Source organism: Populus euphratica, unplaced genomic scaffold (genome assembly GCF_000495115.2).
Source record: "Populus euphratica unplaced genomic scaffold, PopEup_1.0 scaffold8.1, whole genome shotgun sequence".
Taxonomy (NCBI): domain Eukaryota; kingdom Viridiplantae; phylum Streptophyta; class Magnoliopsida; order Malpighiales; family Salicaceae; genus Populus; species Populus euphratica.
Genome location: NW_011499855.1, coordinates 3,025,485 through 3,044,129, shown reverse-complemented (window position 1 = coordinate 3,044,129; position 18,645 = coordinate 3,025,485). Strand labels below are relative to the sequence as shown.

At 36.4% G+C, this 18,645-nt stretch overlaps 3 protein-coding genes across 6 annotated transcripts; 2 read left to right on the top strand and 1 right to left on the bottom strand.

Annotated features, from left to right (window-relative positions):
• The first annotated feature begins 123 nt into the window (after positions 1-123).
• Positions 124-2,614, top strand: LOC105123143 (classical AGP protein). Of its 3 annotated transcripts, XM_011022646.1 has the most exons (6): positions 124-132; positions 934-1,047; positions 1,214-1,319; positions 1,937-2,008; positions 2,091-2,302; positions 2,385-2,614. In XM_011022646.1, exons 2-6 carry the CDS (start codon positions 938-940, stop codon positions 2,491-2,493), a joined length of 609 nt encoding a protein of 202 aa, XP_011020948.1. In that variant the 5' UTR covers positions 124-132; positions 934-937; the 3' UTR covers positions 2,494-2,614. The 3 variants fall into 3 exon arrangements, with proteins under 3 accessions (XP_011020948.1, XP_011020949.1, XP_011020947.1); XM_011022645.1 differs by lacking the exon at positions 124-132 and having other exon boundaries at positions 780-1,047; XM_011022647.1 differs by lacking the exons at positions 124-132; positions 1,937-2,008 and having other exon boundaries at positions 777-1,047.
• A 3,309-nt stretch (positions 2,615-5,923) lies between these two features.
• On the top strand, positions 5,924-10,860 carry LOC105123144 (uncharacterized). 2 transcript variants are annotated; one of them, XM_011022648.1, is made up of 10 exons: positions 5,924-6,488; positions 6,582-6,651; positions 7,730-7,854; positions 7,999-8,107; positions 8,211-8,274; positions 8,373-8,428; positions 8,801-8,941; positions 9,477-9,626; positions 10,023-10,193; positions 10,300-10,860. In XM_011022648.1, exons 1-10 carry the CDS (start codon positions 6,241-6,243, stop codon positions 10,522-10,524), a joined length of 1,359 nt encoding a protein of 452 aa, XP_011020950.1. In that variant the 5' UTR covers positions 5,924-6,240; the 3' UTR covers positions 10,525-10,860. The 2 variants fall into 2 exon arrangements, with proteins under 2 accessions (XP_011020950.1, XP_011020951.1); XM_011022649.1 differs by having other exon boundaries at positions 5,925-6,488; positions 8,801-8,908.
• Positions 10,861-12,677: 1,817 nt separating this feature from the next.
• On the bottom strand, positions 12,678-17,648 carry LOC105123140 (uncharacterized). The gene is made up of 4 exons (XM_011022638.1): positions 17,156-17,648; positions 16,985-17,022; positions 16,306-16,397; positions 12,678-13,313 (listed from the first exon to the last, which is right to left on the bottom strand). Exons 1-4 carry the CDS (start codon positions 17,548-17,550, stop codon positions 13,167-13,169), a joined length of 672 nt encoding a protein of 223 aa, XP_011020940.1. The 5' UTR covers positions 17,551-17,648; the 3' UTR covers positions 12,678-13,166.
• Between the last annotated feature and the right edge of the window lie 997 nt (positions 17,649-18,645).

Below are 18,645 nucleotides of genomic sequence, written 5' to 3'. Positions count from 1 at the left end.
ATTTTTAAAATTAATATATTAACCCAATCCAAAATATAAAAAAATATTTTAACAAAATAATTTTTTTATCCAAGTACGCCCTTCATGGAGGGGGCTTTTAAAGAGTCAGAGATTTTTATAGGAGAAGAAGAGGTGGCAGGTCACATAGAATCCATAAAATTCACGACGGACATGGTGACAATCTAAATTATTTTCTAAGAAGACGTGGTAGAGGCCGAGGCCGTAGTGGTCGATCAGGTTAGAGGTATGATATTTCAGAAATTCAAAGTTATAATTGTAAAGAGTTTGGCCATTATATTTCATATTGTCATAGCTGTTAGCAAAAACAAAATGAAATAAACCAAAAAAAAATTAAATTCAAATACATAATTTGAAAAAAAAGGAAAAATATAAAAATAACCCAAATAAAATTACGAGGGCTTGAAACACTTTGAGGTCAAATCAGCAATTTTAGTTGGTCATAACTTTTTTTTTTTGTGATAATAGCATATTTTTTTCACAATCTTTCATAATTATTTTTAAAATTTTATTTAATTGCTATATCTTTTATTATTTAATTAAATACCACTCAATATTTTATTTTATGATATTTTATAACATGGCGCTTTTTTCAGTCCTCACAATGATTTTGTTCGTAATAATAAAATGATAAAACCGATAGTAAATAAATAAAACAGAAACCGGTTCATGTCCACATTATATGGGCCTTGTTATGGGCCCATTAGTTTGTGTAATATGAAATAATCTCTCAAAACAACATGTCATCAGGCTAGTTTGTTTCCAGGTGGATCCAGAAGGAGGTAGCGCCCACGCGACTTTTATATATTAATACTATTCAGATTCGGTGCTCCCTATAAAATGCAACTCTATGAACTCTGGAGAATTGAATTGATTTGAATCTGCAGAAAAATCGACAATTGAAAAGACGAATAGAGAGATGGCTCTTAACCCGCAATTGTATCCAAACGGGATGCCCGTTCCTTTCGAGAACGAGTTGTTTGTATTGGCCAGAGACGGCGTCGAATTCGAGGTCGACAAAATTCCCGGGTTTGTTTTTTTCTTTTCTTTTTCTTTTTTTACTCACAAATGTTCTCCAATTTTTTTTTATTTTTTATTTCTTTTGAAATTTTAATGAAGTCTATTTTCTTAAAGGGAATTACGAACGGTCTTTGTTGGTTTTAATGGGTTATGCAACCCTTTGCTGCTGCTGCAGATGTGGAAAAGTTAAAGCTAAGGGAACAATCTACTTGTCTAATATACGGATGGTCTTTGTTGCATCTCAGCCTGTTGGAAATTTCTATGCTTTTGACATGCCTCTTGTAAGTAACCGATGAATATTTATATTGGTACCCAATCGTCTATGCAATTCTTCTGACTCCCTCTTCCTTGAACCTTTTCGTTTGGTTGGTTGAGTCTTCTTTCCCTTTCTTGTATTACTTTAGATACAACTCATGCATTGGATTTCATGTTGACAAGATATTAGCTGTTTGGTGTTTTCGTCAGAGGTGATTGGGTTTCGATTAGCTTGTTCAAATCTTGCATTTTGTAATAATCAAATTTAGGCAATGCTATTACCTGACATCTGATACTTCTAAAGCTCTTGGCAAAGAAAGATGAAGCTGTTTGTTTTTAGCAGCTAAGCAGTGTGGATCCATACCGATGGTATAATTCTCATTACATACCCTCTAAATTTGTTCAATTGGTAATTTCTTCTCGCTGAATGCGTTCCCCTTCTTGAGAAGTGGAAGCAGGCATCGTAACAAAAGCCGAAAACTGGAGTGATTCGAACAACCCTTCAGTCATTTTTATATTCAGAGTTTTTAGGCTATGGTTGATTCCAAGCATGTAGATTCTACGTTATTATTTTTAGGTCCGTTGGATATCTACTCTTTGGGCTTTCTCGTGACCCTTATTCTGAAATTACTCTGTCATGCAGCTCTTTATCCATGAAGAAAAATTCAACCAACCTATATTTCACTGCAACAATATTTCAGGTTTCGTGGAACCTGTAAGTGTAACAGTGAAAAGGCGTTCTTCTACAATCAGCACTTATTTCTGTGTAAGCTAATTGTCTTGATATGAAACTTCAGGTAGTTCCAGAGACTGAGAATAGGGCTCTCTACTCCACTCACTCGTTCAAAATTTTGTTCAAGGAAGGGGGATGTGGAACCTTTGTTCCACTTTTTCTCAACTTGATCTCGGCGGTGAGACAATACAATCAACAAATGAACTCTGCACCAAGACCTTGGATAGATCCTCTGCAAGCAGCGCAAACTCCAGTTGATGAAATGATGAGACATGCGTAAGTGACATAATACGTCATATAATTTTTGTTTGTAAGATTAAGATCTCTTGTTGATTAAAACTTGTGGTATGTTTTGCAGATATGTTGATCCTAATGATCCAACAAGAATCTTTTTGCAACAGCCCACTCCACAGTCTGAGCTGAGGCGTCGCACCTACCAGCCATCCTCAGCTGAACGTACAATGTGATTTCTATTTTCCAATTTCCAAGCAAAAGACTCTGTGTATAATCAATCCAAACTAAATACAACTACTGTGCTGTGTCTATGTGCATTACCTATCCATTTATAAAGTGCTAAATTACTCTACATCCTTTTATTTGTCTTCGGTAATTATATGTGTAATCCCCACCCTACGGTACTCGCATTTAATGTTTTTGAGGATAGACCGGCGAAGAATATCGAGATTTGAGATATTCAGAGTCGGTCATCTTGCCAGCTGAAACTGAAAACATGGAATTTGATGGTGGGCGCACGTTTCTAGGTCTGCAACATTCTTGTAAGTTGAAAATGTTGATGGTGGAGATCGGCAACACAGAAATATTCCCGCCCCATTTATCTTTTAAAGTGCAGCTTGTGCTGGTCTAGAGGGAAAAGTGTGTTTCGGGCGTTGGTCTTTGTATTTTTTTTTTTGGGTTGTTGAACACGAGAAGTTTAGCGCGAGCTTCTATCTTGAGTGAGGTTTAATGGTCTTTGCAGATTTCTGCTTTAATGGTGGCATTAACAGAACCAGGTTTGATGCATAAAAATTAGTTGAATGTTGAAAGCTGATTAGGCTTGGATGTCCTATAAATGCATGATTTCTGCATGGTTGGTTGAGCTTATTTTGTTATTGCTGGGATTCTTCGAACGCATAAAAAGATTAAAGATTTCTTCGATTATAATTTGTTCCCTGGTGGCTTCTAATCATGTGCTAGCTTCAAAGAGAATTTTTAACGGAATCTAATTAACCAAATATGTTTAAATCAAGAGCAAAGCACAGAATAGCAAGCCCTTAGGTTTGGACTGCCTGCTCTCTTGCTAGGCCAGCCATCCAAAATGCAGAGGCTTTTTGGCGAACTAGGTCAGGGCTCCGTTGTCCAGGTATTTTTGTTCTCAGAAATCGGTTGGCTTCTTCCATCCCATACTTGTCCAAGCAGATACGCATCAACCCTTCATTGTACTCTGTTCGAGCTGGAATGAAAGGTTAGTCCATAAATGTTGAGGTCACAGTGCAGCTGGGAAAGATGTGAACGCCTTCCTCATTGGATTCATTGTAGCAATAGCATAGCATGATCAATCTTTAATCTGTACTTTCAGCGGTAGTTCATCCTTTGTGGGGAGCATATCATAAGACATCTTACGCAAAATTCTTCACCTTTGGAGGTATGATCAATTGTGGAGGCTTGCCCCCCCGATAAAAACTCGGCTCGACACCAATGTGTTTTGTTTACCGGGGGTCAAAGACAGATTACAGATGACGGCAACAGTTGAGATCTTAGAAGCTAAAGAGCTAATCTTTCACCACATCTAAAGGCCGGATTTGTTTGGCAAGAAACGGCTTCGATTTCCCTACCTGACTTGAACTCTCAGGGTATAGAAAGATCTGAATCTCAGAATAGGATATTGTCATTAGTATGATAAGCTGCAGAAATTAATATGATAAACTTTCTTACGTACGTATCTCTTGTTCTAGACAACAATTTTGTTTTCAAGAACGCAATATCTCGTTGATTGATGATAACAGAGAACTTGCTCCAATCCAAGACGTCAGCAAATGGAAGATCGCGATTATTTGAAATGACAACAGAAATGCATCCATAGTGTATGGAATCACTCACTAACCCTTAAAGTGTTCACCTCATAGCCCTTTAACATGGAGGCAATATTTTCTCCCCCTTAAGCCTACTTCGTAAGGGAATGTTGACCTTCCATTAAATATGTCAAATTGAGTATAATTTCCTCAGAGTGTTATCAGCTGCTGCCGGACTAGAGAATTTTGGACGCGTCCAGCAAAGCAGGCGAGTCTATAGCTGCAACAGGCGGTGTTTACATCAAGATATAGCAACTCTAAAAAGAACAGGAAACAAAAATACATCGAAGTGTGCCAGAAGACGGAAAATAATACTCTTAAAATAAACATCTCTAGATGTAATTATTTTGGTTATGGACATGTTAGTGTCAATATGAACTTCTAGTTCTCATTCAAATTTTATAGAAGGCATATTTCCCACGCCTCCCTTACTTGTTGTCATGTAGTAAACCAATCCTAGTTACTAAGGTTTGAATCTTGATTTTATTATTGAAGCAAGCTATTCTATCAAACTAAAATATCATGCAATATCCATTTATTTGGTTACAAATTACAATAATCAAAATTTTTAAATAAATACATAATTTATTTATTAATTTTAATTAATCAAAAAATAGATTTTCGTTTTAATATAGATGGATTTTTGTTCATTAAAATTAAAAAAATAAACTTAATTTCAATACTAAAAAACTAATCCGGAGATATCATGGGATTATAAAATAAAAAAAAAAAACTAAAAAAAAGTGAAAAATAATCCTCTCAAACGAAGGGACCAATCCATAAAAATTAATTTTTTTTTAAATTTTAATATTTTACATAGAAAAATTAAGAAATAATTCATAGACTATATATGTTATAAATAAAAAAGTTTAAAATATTATTTTAAAAGATTTTTTATTTCTTTTTAAAAAATTATTCTCTTTTCTTTTTAAAATGAAGTATTTAAATAAAAAAAAATTATTATTATACATTGAAAAAACACAATTTTTTTTATGAATATAAAATATATATATATATATATTAATAAACTTTCAATTATACATTAAAAAAATAAATTTTTTTCTATGAATTTTGATAAGAGCTCGTAACTAATAAAAAAAGAATGATAAGCTTGCATGCATAAGATTAGACGAAGCAAATCGAAAACCTTTGGTTCCCCTCCTTAAACAACACTCACCTTTCGTAAAACAAAAAGAAGCACCCATCCATTAAAAGTAGCAATCACTCGAGAGAATTTGTTCCACTTCTTAACAAATAGAATCGAGTTTTTGTCGAGTTGTAGTGGATCATACGGGTCCTAGATTTACTTGATAAGTTGCTCGGGTCTCCACGAACAAACTGCAACTCTAATTTTCTTCTTTTTCTGACCAGGCTAAAGCTCTGAATTATCCAGATTTCAGGTTGTTAGGTTGGGTCAATAACTAAGTTTTTAACCAAATGATTTATCTAAATTTAAAAATATTCTATTTACTTAATGCAATGTTGTGTCTCCGGAACTTTTCCTAAAAAAAAATAAAAATTTGAGTTTCAAAATGCAATTTTCCCTTGTGACAACTGGCAGAAACTTATAGGCTATAGAATAGAGCCAAGAGAAGGAGTGTTGGGTTGTCCAATTGAGATAGGAGGGATGAAAATGAATAGAGTGATCGAGAATTTAATAATAAAAAAATTTATAGTTATTTTTATTTTAAAATATATTAAAATAATATATTTTATAAATTTTATAAAATTAATTTTAATATTAATATATTAAAAAAATTTAAAAATATAAAAAAATTAATTTAATATTTTAAAAATGCAAAATATTTTAAACGCCACCGCAGAAACAAAAACATCCCAAGCAAATGGTCAAAGTTCAAGTAGACAGAGAAATTATTCATGACATTTGGGATTATTGATGGATCCTTGAAATTGAAGTTTTCAACCTTCAGAACTCAGAAGAAGGAAATCCCACCTCCGGCCTGGGTGTTCCGAAACAGACGATAACATATACGTAGTTGAAAACAAGGAAGGAAGTAGTTAGTTGTCTAATTCTTACAATCGGACTTGAGTTTAGTTTAGCAGAAACAAACAGTAGTACCGTACAATAACCATCAGGAAGGGAGCTTAGCCTCTCTTTGAATTTGAATTTTGGACTAAATTCAAATGGAGAGTTGCTGCATATGGAGTGCTCATCAACATCTGATTCAGTCCCACCATCGCCTCATCGGTTTTTCCGATCATAAAAATCAACTTGTTCATTTACTGGCGGCAAATGGTCCCCGTAAACGTAATACCAGAAGCAGCAGAATCTTCTGTACTTATGAAGACCCCGTCAAGAAACCACCACAACCATCACCATCTTCTTCTTCTTCGTCGTCTTCGGCAATCCAGCTTTACAATCAGATTGAAAGGTTCAATCCCCAACATCTTTATCAATGATTTTCTTGATAACCCACGAAAGAAAAAGTCAACTTTGTTATTTTTTTTTCAATTGGTTTTTGTAGATTACTTACGGAGACCTCAAGACAATCACAAGACTATTGGGGTGGTTCTAAAGACTGGTCTGAAGTTGAGGTGTTGTTTCTTTCACTTTCACTGTTGATCAAGTTTATGCCATGCTTGTTTTCTCGCTTTCCTTATCCTTAGTGTATCGATTTTGATGCAAAAAAGACCGAAGATAAACCATCTGTTGAGAAAGATTGGTTATTTGAAAATTGAGTTGTGAATTATTCGTGGATCCTTTTTTTTATCTAAGTGAGTCTGGATTGAAAGAAGATAATTTGAGTACTTTAGACTCATTTGCTAACCTAGAAAGCCTTTTCATTTCTTGGACGATGCGGTCTATAAAAGTAGATGATAGTTATTCGGGCAGAGCTCTTACCTTTTTTTTTTTAAATCTATCTCCTGGAAACCGTACTGCCACCTCCCACTTATTTTTATGAAATGAAAAGTGTGAGGAACTTCTTACTCCTAAATGTAGCCGTGATCAACTATAAAATACCACCAGACTATCCTTGGTACTTCCATCCACCAATCAACAATTAGGGAGTCGAGCGGGCCCTTTTTTGGGGACAGAGGTCTTGAACCCTCAGGATTTATCAAGTCAACGGATTTTACTTTTAATATTTTTAAACGCAATGAATAAGGGTGGAAGAGAAGGGTTTCCTAAGTATAGAGAAAATTTGGACTATGGCCGTTGTGAGATTAATTGGGTTCCACCAAAAGAGTCTGCAATTTTCTGTCATACCATATATTGTCAATTGTGACAAAAATCTAAAAAATACCGCAAAACTAAGGTTCTGGAGGGGATTTGAGTCTAAAATTTCTTCTTGTAAAAACTCCATGTGAAGATGTTGAGATTTAGAAGCTCCAGTTACAATGTTACTTGGAACACCTTTAATCTTAAGGGATTGGTCCTCTAGTTTCTGAACTCGTGATGATGTCTTGAACCACACATCCTGACTTGGACTCTCCCTTCTAGCACCCTGCAAGTACCTGGGTGATGTCCTCCAACTATTTATCCTTGTTACTTCCTAGAGCATGTAAAGACAGGAGCCTGCATAATCCAAAACTTGTCCAATTCAAGAATTTATTAAATTACTTTGATAGTTCATTCCTTTTTTTTTATTTGATAGTTCTGATATCATCTCAGGGATCATGGGTTCTTAAACCAAAAAGCTCAAGACCCAAGTCAGTTGTTCATTTCATTGGTGGTATATTCGTTGGAGCAGCACCCCAGCTTACTTACCGTTTATTTCTTGAACGCTTGGCAGAAAAGTGAGTGGCTACATTTGATACTGGTATTATTGACCTGTAATTGCATAGTCAACAAATACGCTATTTTACTTGGCAGTCAAACTTCACAGACTGTGTGATGACTGAGGAAAATTAATGGTCATTTTTTTTCTTTTGGTGATGTAGGGGTGTTTTGGTGATTGCCACACCATATGCTAGTGGATTCGACTATTTCTTCATTGCTGATGAAGTGCAGTTCAAATTTGATAGGTGTCTTCGGTTTCTTGAAGAAACCGTAAGTTTTTTATTTATTTACAATCTGGAAAATATATTTCCTTTGCTCTGTTGTTTCATGGAGGGGATAGAAATGTTTAGGCTAAAAACTCTTAATTTTACAGGTACAAGATGTTCCTACTTATGGCATAGGCCACTCTTTGGGAAGTGTCATTCACCTTTTGATAGGTATGGAATTTCTCCACATAGTTTATATTTGAGAGGGTGCAAGAAAATGATTTGACTTACAGCTGCTTATTATGTTGATTTGATTTCCTGTTTATCAGGATCACGATATGCTGTGCAAAGAAGCGGAAATATACTGATGGCATTCAATAACAAGGTACTTCACCAATGAATGTGACTACATGAGGTGGGAAGAGAAATGGGATGAGCTTAAATTATTATGTACGTAACTCTAATAAAGGTTCCACCCTAGAAATATGACCTCCCTACTCAAAAGAGGTCATTTTGAAAGCACCTAAGGGACTGAACTAATCCTGTTTCTGCGTTTCACTTTACTGCCACCTCAATCTTGAATTCCTTGACATCTCTGTATATGTTCTCTTTGGCAGCATAGTGATAGGACCGAACATATATATTTTTGCTAGCATGCATGTTGAACAAAATTTCTATCATTCTAAATTGTCTGCTGTTAGAAAGCCTTTTCTGAATGGTTTCAAGATTAACGAAAATTTCTTTCTTGATGTCATAGGAAGCAAGTTCAGCTATCCCTTTGTTCTCACCTGTTCTTGTCCCAGTGGCTCAAAGCTTTGGACCATTTCTATCACAAATCGCATCTTCACCGACCGTTCGACTTGGGGTGAGATTATATGTCAGCCGCATTCAGAGCAATGTATTTGAATAATGCCTTTTCTAAAGCTTGTGTTTTCCATTTGCATTTTATAAACTGTTGAAGAATGCATTTAAACATCAGGATATTCACGAAACACTAGGTTAACTTTGTATTGAAATCTTGTGTTGTGTCTTTATATAGCACTCTGAATCGGTCCTGTCCTCAGTATGGATTTGGCAGAGTTTTGCTTGATGGAAGTATAACAATGAGAGTTGATTGATTTGTTAGCTTTTATGATATTAATATGTCTATTCCATTAGGAGTACCAGAATGGTTCCCGGTGAATTTATATTTATGTACTATTTTACCACATGCTTCATACTCGTTTCTTGCATTATCTATCGCATTGTGAATATGCACTTGGATTGGTATCTGAGTGTACCTCTGCTGATGTTGTAGATGTATCTTGATCTGTTAATTTCATCTAGATTTTTGGTTTATTTATATTTTCATCCACTTCAGTTGCTAAGCATTGTTAATTCCCTTGATGAATGATTCTATCTTTTAAACCCTTCTTCACATAAAATTCCCGCAGGCAGAGATGACAATGAAGCAACTAGAGAACTTTAGCCCTCCCATTATGAAGCAAGTTTTTCCTTTGGTTGAGCAACTTCCTCCCTTATACATGGACTTGGTTAATGGAAGAGAAGATTTCAGTCCCAAACCCGAAGAAACTCGTCGCCTTGTATGTCAACCTTTAACTATCAAATGTGATGAACTTTAATTATATTGTCACAATGCATGTTGTAATTATTAACCTTTTGTTGGCTGTCTATGGTAAGTAGAATATTTATAATTTCTGCCATTTTAATGGATGGTACAGTCATGTTTTGGTGGTCTGATTTAGCATGGTGTATTTTACTTGCCATGCCTGGGGTTAGGTGTTTGGGAAATAGATTATCCTATTATAGGGTGGCTTCTTCATAAACCTACTTGTGATATTTTTGGTGCTGTACTAGCAAGGTGTGTTTGCATATTACACAATCCATGATAATAGAAACCTTTCATAATCTCCTGAAATTACTGCCACTGACAGCAACTTCTGTGATTTTCAATTATTGATGACCTTTTCTCCTTTCAGATAAAATCATATTACGGCATTTCTAGAAATCTTCTGATAAAGTTCAGGGACGATGCAATCGATGAAACTTCAATGCTAGCTCAGGTGCTTAGTTCAGAAGCAGCTATTAGTTCAATGCTAGACATGTCAATTCGCATGTTGCCAGGAGATCATGGGCTACCATTGCAGCAGGTAACTTTTGGAACTAGATATTAAGACACCTAGTGTTCCTGCTTTTATATCCAACGAATGCAATTTTGTGAAGGCTAGCAGTTTATGTGATGTCTCTTTCAATCAGGTGTTCCCAGATGTCCCTCCTGCAATGGCAGATGCAGTAAACCGAGGAAGTGAGCTTTTTGCAAATCTCACCATGGGAACCCCGTGGGAGACAGTTGCCAAAGAAGTAGGCAACACACTAGGCACAAACTCGAGCATCCTCCGTGCACGAGCATCAAAGGATGTAGACCAACTTGTGGATGTGATAATATCCTGGATGGCTTCAAATTCAGGGCCGAAATTCTAAAGGCAATGATACTTGTACCAAGTAAATCAAAGAGAGTCAACAATAGGGAAGAAACTAGAAGAATCTAAAGTGACGGGGCCTTCTTATGGTATTATATTGTACATTCGATATGTCTTGATGCATGACAAATCATACAAGTAAATAATTAGGAGGTAGTAGGGTTTTTTAATTTTATTATGCATGTTTAGGTTGTGTGAGAAACATGCAAGTGTCTACAAAGCCATTAGAAAAGAAAGTTGTGTATTTTAGGTCATATGACAATGTGTACTAATGTTTACAGAGGAAAATTTGATTTCCAAGAGGGCCAGAAGGAATTTAAAAGGTTGTTATTTTTCCTTTCTGTCCCTTTCTTCTTCAGTAGCATTTGACATGGATTTGTTATGCTGCACCGGGATCATATGAAGGAGCACTATGCTTCAGGAATTAATAGTTGGTTTGCTCGAAGATTTGTTGGGAGCTCCTTAAACTAAATATGCTCATCCTATTTTCATAGAATTCTTGAACAGTGAGACCCCTGCCTCTAGTTTGCTGGTTTTACGAAGGAAGATATCGGGTTGATCAGATGTGTTGACAAATTTGAGCTCAATATCTCCTTTTTTAGCGCAGCGTATGAAATGATGTCTTATCTCCCTGAATTAGATGTTGAACAGAGTTCTTGGATTGGATTGATGGCGCCTGTATCATCTTATTTTCTAGGAATATGCTCAAAGAATTGTCCGAAGTCACTGAATGTAGAAGGGTGTGGGAAAAAAAAGAACGGAAGCTCCATCCTGCCAGACTAACCATTTTGGTTTTCCATCTATGCATCAGTGAAAATTCAATTCAGGATCGTATTCTGCCAAATGTCATAAATTTGCTTGTTAAATATAGCATAGTTAATGTTATTGAGAATTCAGCCCTGAACTGTTGTTCACGCTACAAGAATCTTCAATTCTATCAGCACTCCAATGCCATATTTGTAGCAGTAAAAAGCTACGTATTACAAGAACCAGACATGTCTGTTCTTTTAAATTTCCCTGATTAATCGAGGGCAATCCTTCGGTACGAAATGCCAATAAGGATTGCTATCGCCTTCGGAAAATTAAAAACTTGATGGGCATAACAAATGTGAAAGGAAAGAGAGTGGCAAATGCAACAACTGCAGCTGCAACTACTCCGACAAGTTCATGTCTCTAAGCGGATTAATTTCAAAAAAGTCCTTCCACAGTCTAACCCGTCCCAAGTGCTTCCTTTACGTCTCCGGACTGCGAAGCAACGAATCCGCGCAAGGTCCACGCCAGTGGATTTACCCTAGCATACCATCTCCACCATGCAGGAATCCGCTGTTATAGATTGAAGTAGATATGTGTAGGAATAAATAACGTGAGTCCTTGATATTAGAATGCAGTATATATGGAGAATTGTTAGTAGGAATACTTGCATGTATTACAATTACATTACTAAAAAAACCCCTAATTCACGAGGCATCTTCACTGTAGATATAGAGAGAAATCCACTACGGGTCTCGATCGAGTCTGGGAGAGATGGGCTGGCGAGTTCTGCGTTCTGGCTAGGAGAGCTATGGGGCTGCCTATTTGTATATTTAATGTGCCGCCGCAAATACGAAGTGATGAGAGACATTGGCCTCACTTCATAATAATGTTCATCTATCTATCTAAACATAAACTTGATGAAGTAAATTATATTTATTAAAGAAAAATCCACTCATATATGAAATTAATTTTAACTGCATTAAGGAATTGATGGTGATTATATATGCACATGCACTCCTTTAGATGATCAAGTATGTTTTGATATGTAATTTATATTTGTAATTGTTGGATGGGAGGGATGCCATCATGATTCACATTCTTTTGATGAAGTTATTGCCAATCGTGTGCCCTATAATTGTTTATATATGGCATACGTGATGACAAACATATATACATGTATAAAAGGGATTTTTTTTCCCTTTTTTTCGTTTCCCTTTTTTCCTTTTTTTTATTGATATTTGTTTGTTTTTTTTAAGAAAACACTTACTAAACAATCCATTCAATTTCATAAAGAATGTGTTCCATTTAAGTTATGTGCTTGATGATAATTTTAATTCAAATAACACATCAGTAGATTATCAAACAGCCGAAGTGATTTTAATCACAACACAACACAGCAAACACAACAAGGACCGAACATACTCTTAAAGAAAGATCATACATGACTGAAAAGGTGAAAGCCTACCTCTTTGTTGGTTGCTGCGAGGTAACACCTATGGAACTGTGATGGATTTTTACTCAAACCATACTAGCTGTTCTTACTCTCCTTTGTAACAAATAGCCATTCAGGATGATACCCTCTTGGAAGATTGCTAATTTGCTATAGATAGTACAAGAATCGCCCACAGCATATTTTACAAATGCAAAGTTTAAAATAAGGCGCTCTCTTCTCCAAATTTCCTTTAAGAGGTAAGGTTTCGATAATTTTGTTGAGAAAGATTTTCTAACTTATGAGCCAGCTAAAACATACTATGTTCCACAGAAGTCCAAGCCAAACCTGAGAATACTGTAAATATACATCAGTTGTAAGGACCGGCATTAGGTATAACCTGATATCTCAGAAGAGAACAATCTAGGTAGGTCATATATTAAGATCGGCCAACTTGTCTTCTATAGCATCTGCTCCTCATGATACAGATACAATCCAAGCCCAAACCGGGCACATGCTCTGCAGAAAGCTATTTCCTCTGCTGCAGCAACTGGATCTTCAATGTCAACATCACTGGATGATACCGTCCCGGATGATTCACGATGAGCCTGTGTCAGTGCATAATAGCGATAGGTGAAGGACATAACCATAACAAAGCACGTAACAGTTTGCATATTAGTCAGTTAAAAAGCAGAACCACAAGAAAGTGTGCAACATCAGTGCCTATATATGTCAGCATGTAATATCAATAAGTTACAGAACAGACCCGCAACAAAGCACGCACATCTAAGAGCACATGCAGATGAGAACAACTCAGAAATGCAGAATCAACTGCTTTGTTTTATCTCTTCAACAAAATGGATCTGTTTCAATTTCTTTGTAATGTCACTTCCATGTTAAACTGCAATGATGAAGTAACATGTGTAACCAGTTACGAACAATGGCTAGAGCAAACAGTCCCCAAGCAAGGTTACAAACTGGGAACAGATTGACACAAGTAAGAACTAAGTGTATATTGTTCACCCGCTTTATGAGTAAACAAAGGAATTGACAGACAAATCTATCATGATTTCTCCAGTATTTGTATCGAAGGATGTTCCAAGAAGGATATTCCATGAATTACTCGATTTCATGATTTCACATTACCATACATCATTCTGTGTCACTATGTGCATGTGAACTCTACCCATCAAAGAGACTTCACATAGGATTCTCATGTTGATACATCAAAGATTCATATCCAAAGATACACATCATTGGCCAAACAGACTGGTTTAGTAGTCGAGGTCGAGGCCCTTAGAGACACAGGTTTGAATTTCCACAGCCCAGAACACTGGCTTCGGCCAAAATGAAAAGGAAAAATAGGGTCACATGTTGTTCAAAGAATATTACATAACACTTGGTAGATTCAAGAACAGTGGAGCATGACTGGACATTACCTTAGATTCTTACCATAGACATATAGGGGTTCTTTAACTTGGTGGGGAGTAAGAATATACAGTGCTCTTAATGAGTTCCTGAAAATATAACTCCTAAGAGAAATATTGTGTGCACATAAGACCAAGGTCCACAAAATGTTTCAAGTAAATATCACGATTACACCACTGTATTTCTCATCATATAGAAGGACATAAGTTCATAAGATATAAGTTGAGATTTGCACTACTTCAATGAACATATGGTGTGTATTATGGTTAGATGACCATTGAATTTACCTAAAATATCCTAGAATATAATAAAAACAAAACTGGATAACAAGTTTTTCTATATCCTGAAGGGAAAAGGAGAGAGAAATTCATCAAAAAGTGAAAAATATGTGCAAGTCATTGTCTGCTGGTGGTTGGATACTTAAGAGGTCACTTTTACTAATAAAAATTTCAAGCTGTCTTTAAGTTAAGAATTTTCATCTTAAACATAATAGCTTAAAGATTTTCATGCATTACTTACACACATAGCTCATGTTCTAACACCCTTTCAAAGAGTATTCGACAATTTCAAAGGCCTAAGGCATTTCTTCTTTTACTCTCTTTCTCTTCTTCTTCACAAAACACTCAATCTCCCACCAAAACACTTTGCTTTTGCATCTCCAAAAATGCCCCCTTGAAGAAGACCAAACTTTACCTCTTTCAATTATTAAGGTAATTTCCTCTTCTCAAACTACTCCTTTGTCACAAGGTGAATTCTCACACTTCTCTACCTCACCTGCAAACAACATTCCATCCAATGTTCTTGAAATCCCTTTTGATGATAGCCCTCTTTATCCAAGATCTTTCTTTGTAAATCATAAGTCCTATGAAAAGATATTATGCTCAGATGTTCTATAAGAGAAAGGTTGTTCATGGATGTCAAGTTTATCTTGATGGGTTAGGGATGTTTTCAAATGTTAAAGAGTTGATAAACCATACACAATGGAACTCATTTGTGGAAAATAAAAGTAAGAAAGTCTTTACAGAGACGGCGAGACAATTTTATGCTAATCCTGTGACTAATTCAAGAATAAATGAAAAGGTCTTTGAGGTATCAAGCATGGTGAACAAAAGGCATATAACCTTCACCTTGAAAGGTGTTGCCCTCTACCTAATGCTCCCTCTTCATGGGGAAGATAAATTTAACAAAGAAGGTCGTATGGATATGAATATGACTTTTTCACCAAATAAGCAGTATGAGATACTATTGGGTAACAACAATGAAGAAGTGTCTACAGGCTCTCGATCGGCCAATCTTCTGACTGTTTTGGATAGAGGCCTTTTTAAAATAGTCAATAAAGTCATTTTTCCCTATGGTAATCAAAACAATGAACTTGAGTAACTTACAATCTAGGTTATGGCTAGCTTGAAGACTCAACAGAAAATCAGTCTTCCAGTTCTTATACTCTGAAATATCCTGATCATTTCAAAATCTCCAAATTCATCTCTTATCTATGGTCATTTCCTTACAAAGTTTTTTTATAGTCAACCAAGTCAATCTTCAAGGACCCTCAGTTGAAACCCTCATATATATCAACCACGGCTTCTTTCTCAAACATTTGTTTCAGTGGGATGATGCACTAACAAATTCATCTACAAAGAAACCACACCTTGATTCCTCGTCCGACTCTCTCATCTCTCAACTAAATGATGAGTGATCTCACCTCTACAGTCCATAGCAAAAAAAGAATAAATATGGGATCTTGAAGTGGGGTCAAAAACAATTCACAGAACGGAAATAGATCAAGGAAAACAAATTGCAGATATGTTCACCAAGATTTGTGCAGCTATTAAACTTGTCTTTCCTTATGGCATGTGTAGCTGTCAGTTTTTGCAAGATTGGATAACAGAACAATTGAAAACTTTGTTCAACCATGGTCTTGCTTTCAGGAAAGTGAACCTCTAGCATGCCAACCAACGTTGAAATGGAGAGATTTTTCCAATAAATTTCATATTGTAAAAAAGAAATACCTAGCAGTCCTAGCACTGCTCTATATCAGAGAATTTCTAAATTACAGCACTGGATGCAGTATGAATAGCCCTTTTCTTCAGGAAATTTAGAACAAGCAAATCAATGAATGAACAGAAGTATGCAAAAATAACAGCAATATAAAAAAAAGAATATGGACCGCACCTCTCCATCAGATCCTCGTATAGTGACACGGTATACCACAGTCACACTTCCATTTTCTGCAAATATAACATCACGTATTTCTCCACACCATCCTGCCAAAAAGGATTTTAATAGACTATTTGTTCACAAAAGACCAATTATGTATTCCAAGTTGTACTATCCATGACACAAGCTACTCAATTATAAACTTAAATGGCTTGAAAGGAAAACATTGATGGAAGGTTCATAGATTATTGCCCAAAAGAGCTCTCTTTTGACCAGACTTGATTGTGCGGTTTCCCTGATTCAGCTTTGAATAGCCAGCCACCATCTAATAATATGCATAGATATCTTGCTGCCCAAAGAGTGATTATTCCACTAACAGTAATTTTGGAATGTATTTCAACTGCTCCCGGCCCTAGTTATAAAACTAAAAGACGGCATTTTTCCGTAGCAAGGAGTCGATCAACGTGTCTCTTAATAGGCATGGATTTAGAAATTAACAGTATATGTTTGGGAGGAAATGGAAATGGAAATGGCACTTGAACTGAGCGAAAACAAGTGCAGCAGCATGCCAATTTCATTGCCAAATTACAACATACGACAACATCATAGAAATGGATCAATGTACAGATTAATGGCATTGTAGATAAAAAGTCAACCGCTAAAAATTAAAATAAATAAAGAGGAAAAGACAAACCAGGAGCATAGAAGCTGAGCATGCGGTTCGCATGGAACCTACAAAATCAACCAGCAAAAATGAAAAATCACCAGCACTCATCAAAACCATCAATCACAGCTTCAACAGTTGAATTACATTAAAAAAAGAACATAATCTATAATTAATAATAATGATGATGAATTTATGTACCAGGGGATAATGGTGGAAGAGGAATTAGGAGGCTTAATGATGTTATCAGGAATCCTCTTATTGAGATCACGCAAGATCTCCGAGAGAGGCCGCGTAATACAAGAAGTGTAAGCAGAAGCCAAAGAATTATCAAGCGGGACCACATAATTGGAATTTGGCACTCCTTTCTTCTTCACTCCACCATCTCCTCCTCCTACTCCGGCCGGACCGCTTCCACCAGTACCGTTCCCACTGCTTCCAGCTATTATAGAATGCATGATCAATTTACAATTCCTAGTCCTAAAGTAATTATCACGACTATCAATCATGTTCAATCTACATGACCGAGATAAAAGAGCCGCCGGCGACGGTGATTTTGTGAGGAAGACGACGGAAGACGAGTTGTGTACTGACATTATTTTGGTTTTTGCTTGCTTGTTGAGTGTCAGTTACGAAATTTTTGAGAGGTGCGTGCTGGATGGGATCTCCTTACTTACCCACTAACTACTGGTATTATTTTTATTATTAGTTAGGCGTTGTTAACTTAGGTTTTTGACTTGGTCAGATTTACGACTTTGTTTGAATGGAAGGTTGTTATTACAGTTTTGCCCGACTTGTTGTCTGAACGGAGCAAGGATATCCGTGTAATTTCGGCTTGTTCTTGGGTAAGTCGTTGTTAGGATGTGGTGTATGCACGTGCTTCTTTCTTTTCCAGCTACTACAAACTTGGTGGTGGGTGGCTGTTTCAAGGCAACCAATTTCTTGTCTGAAAATTCTCACTCGCTCACTCATGATTAGAGAGTGACAGTTCGTGTAATTAGCTCAGGGGATTGGATTACACAAAAAATGAAATTTCTTGTATTTCATGTCCCTTTCCTCCACCACTAGGTCGGAAACAAGTGAACTTTACGGTCTGCCATAACCAACAGTGGGCCAAAATACAAGAAAAGTACGCTGACCACAGCATACTCTAGCCAAGCTATAGGAGTAACATTGACAGCTGAGTTGAATCTGTTGGCTCTTTTACATTGCCTTTTTGTTTTTTTGCTTCTAGACTGCTATGGGTGCTTTGTCACCTTGCTCGGTACTTTTGGCCCCGTGAAAGAGAAGAATGCTAGTCCTTTCACACCCATAATGAACAACAAGATTTGCCAACGGCATCCAAAGAGGATAAGCTGTCCTCTCATAAGAGGCACAAAAGTGCTTAACACGGTCAGGCAACTATTTCCCATAGGATTCCTTGCCTATTTATTTAACGCAGAAAAAGACGGCACTTGTTGGGATACAGCAGATTCTGCAGCTTCTAGCAAGTGCTTGCAACCCCAGATGGAAGCCTACTTTCGTATTTTCCTCTTGATGAAGGGGGCTGAGAAGGAATTTTCAAGGATTTTAATTGAGGGAAAGATGTCGATCAGGGGCTCGATTTACACAAGCAAACCCATCGCACTGCAAATTAATGCAGGAACAAGAAGACTGCAGCGCAGCACTGCATATCAAGTGGCTGAGACATC

Bases quoted from the DNA above. Each gene is read 5' to 3' on its own strand.
- LOC105123143 (XM_011022646.1), top strand. From the start codon at position 938: ATGGCTCTTAACCCGCAATTGTATCCAAACGGGATGCCCGTTCCTTTC. The intron at 1,048-1,213 runs GTTTGTTTTTTT...CTGCTGCTGCAG, and splicing joins GAGGTCGACAAAATTCCCGG to ATGTGGAAAAGTTAAAGCTA. The intron at 2,303-2,384 runs GTAAGTGACATA...TATGTTTTGCAG, and splicing joins GATGAAATGATGAGACATGC to ATATGTTGATCCTAATGATC.
- LOC105123144 (XM_011022648.1), top strand. From the start codon at position 6,241: ATGGAGAGTTGCTGCATATGGAGTGCTCATCAACATCTGATTCAGTCC. The intron at 6,489-6,581 runs GTTCAATCCCCA...TGGTTTTTGTAG, and splicing joins CTTTACAATCAGATTGAAAG to ATTACTTACGGAGACCTCAA. The intron at 8,429-8,800 runs GTACTTCACCAA...TTGATGTCATAG, and splicing joins TGATGGCATTCAATAACAAG to GAAGCAAGTTCAGCTATCCC.
- LOC105123140 (XM_011022638.1), bottom strand. From the start codon at position 17,550: ATGTCAGTACACAACTCGTCTTCCGTCGTCTTCCTCACAAAATCACCG. The intron at 16,398-16,984 runs GTTTGTCTTTTC...CCTTTTTGGCAG, and splicing joins GCTCAGCTTCTATGCTCCTG to GATGGTGTGGAGAAATACGT. The intron at 13,314-16,305 runs GTGCGGTCCATA...GCACTGACACAG, and splicing joins TACGAGGATCTGATGGAGAG to GCTCATCGTGAATCATCCGG.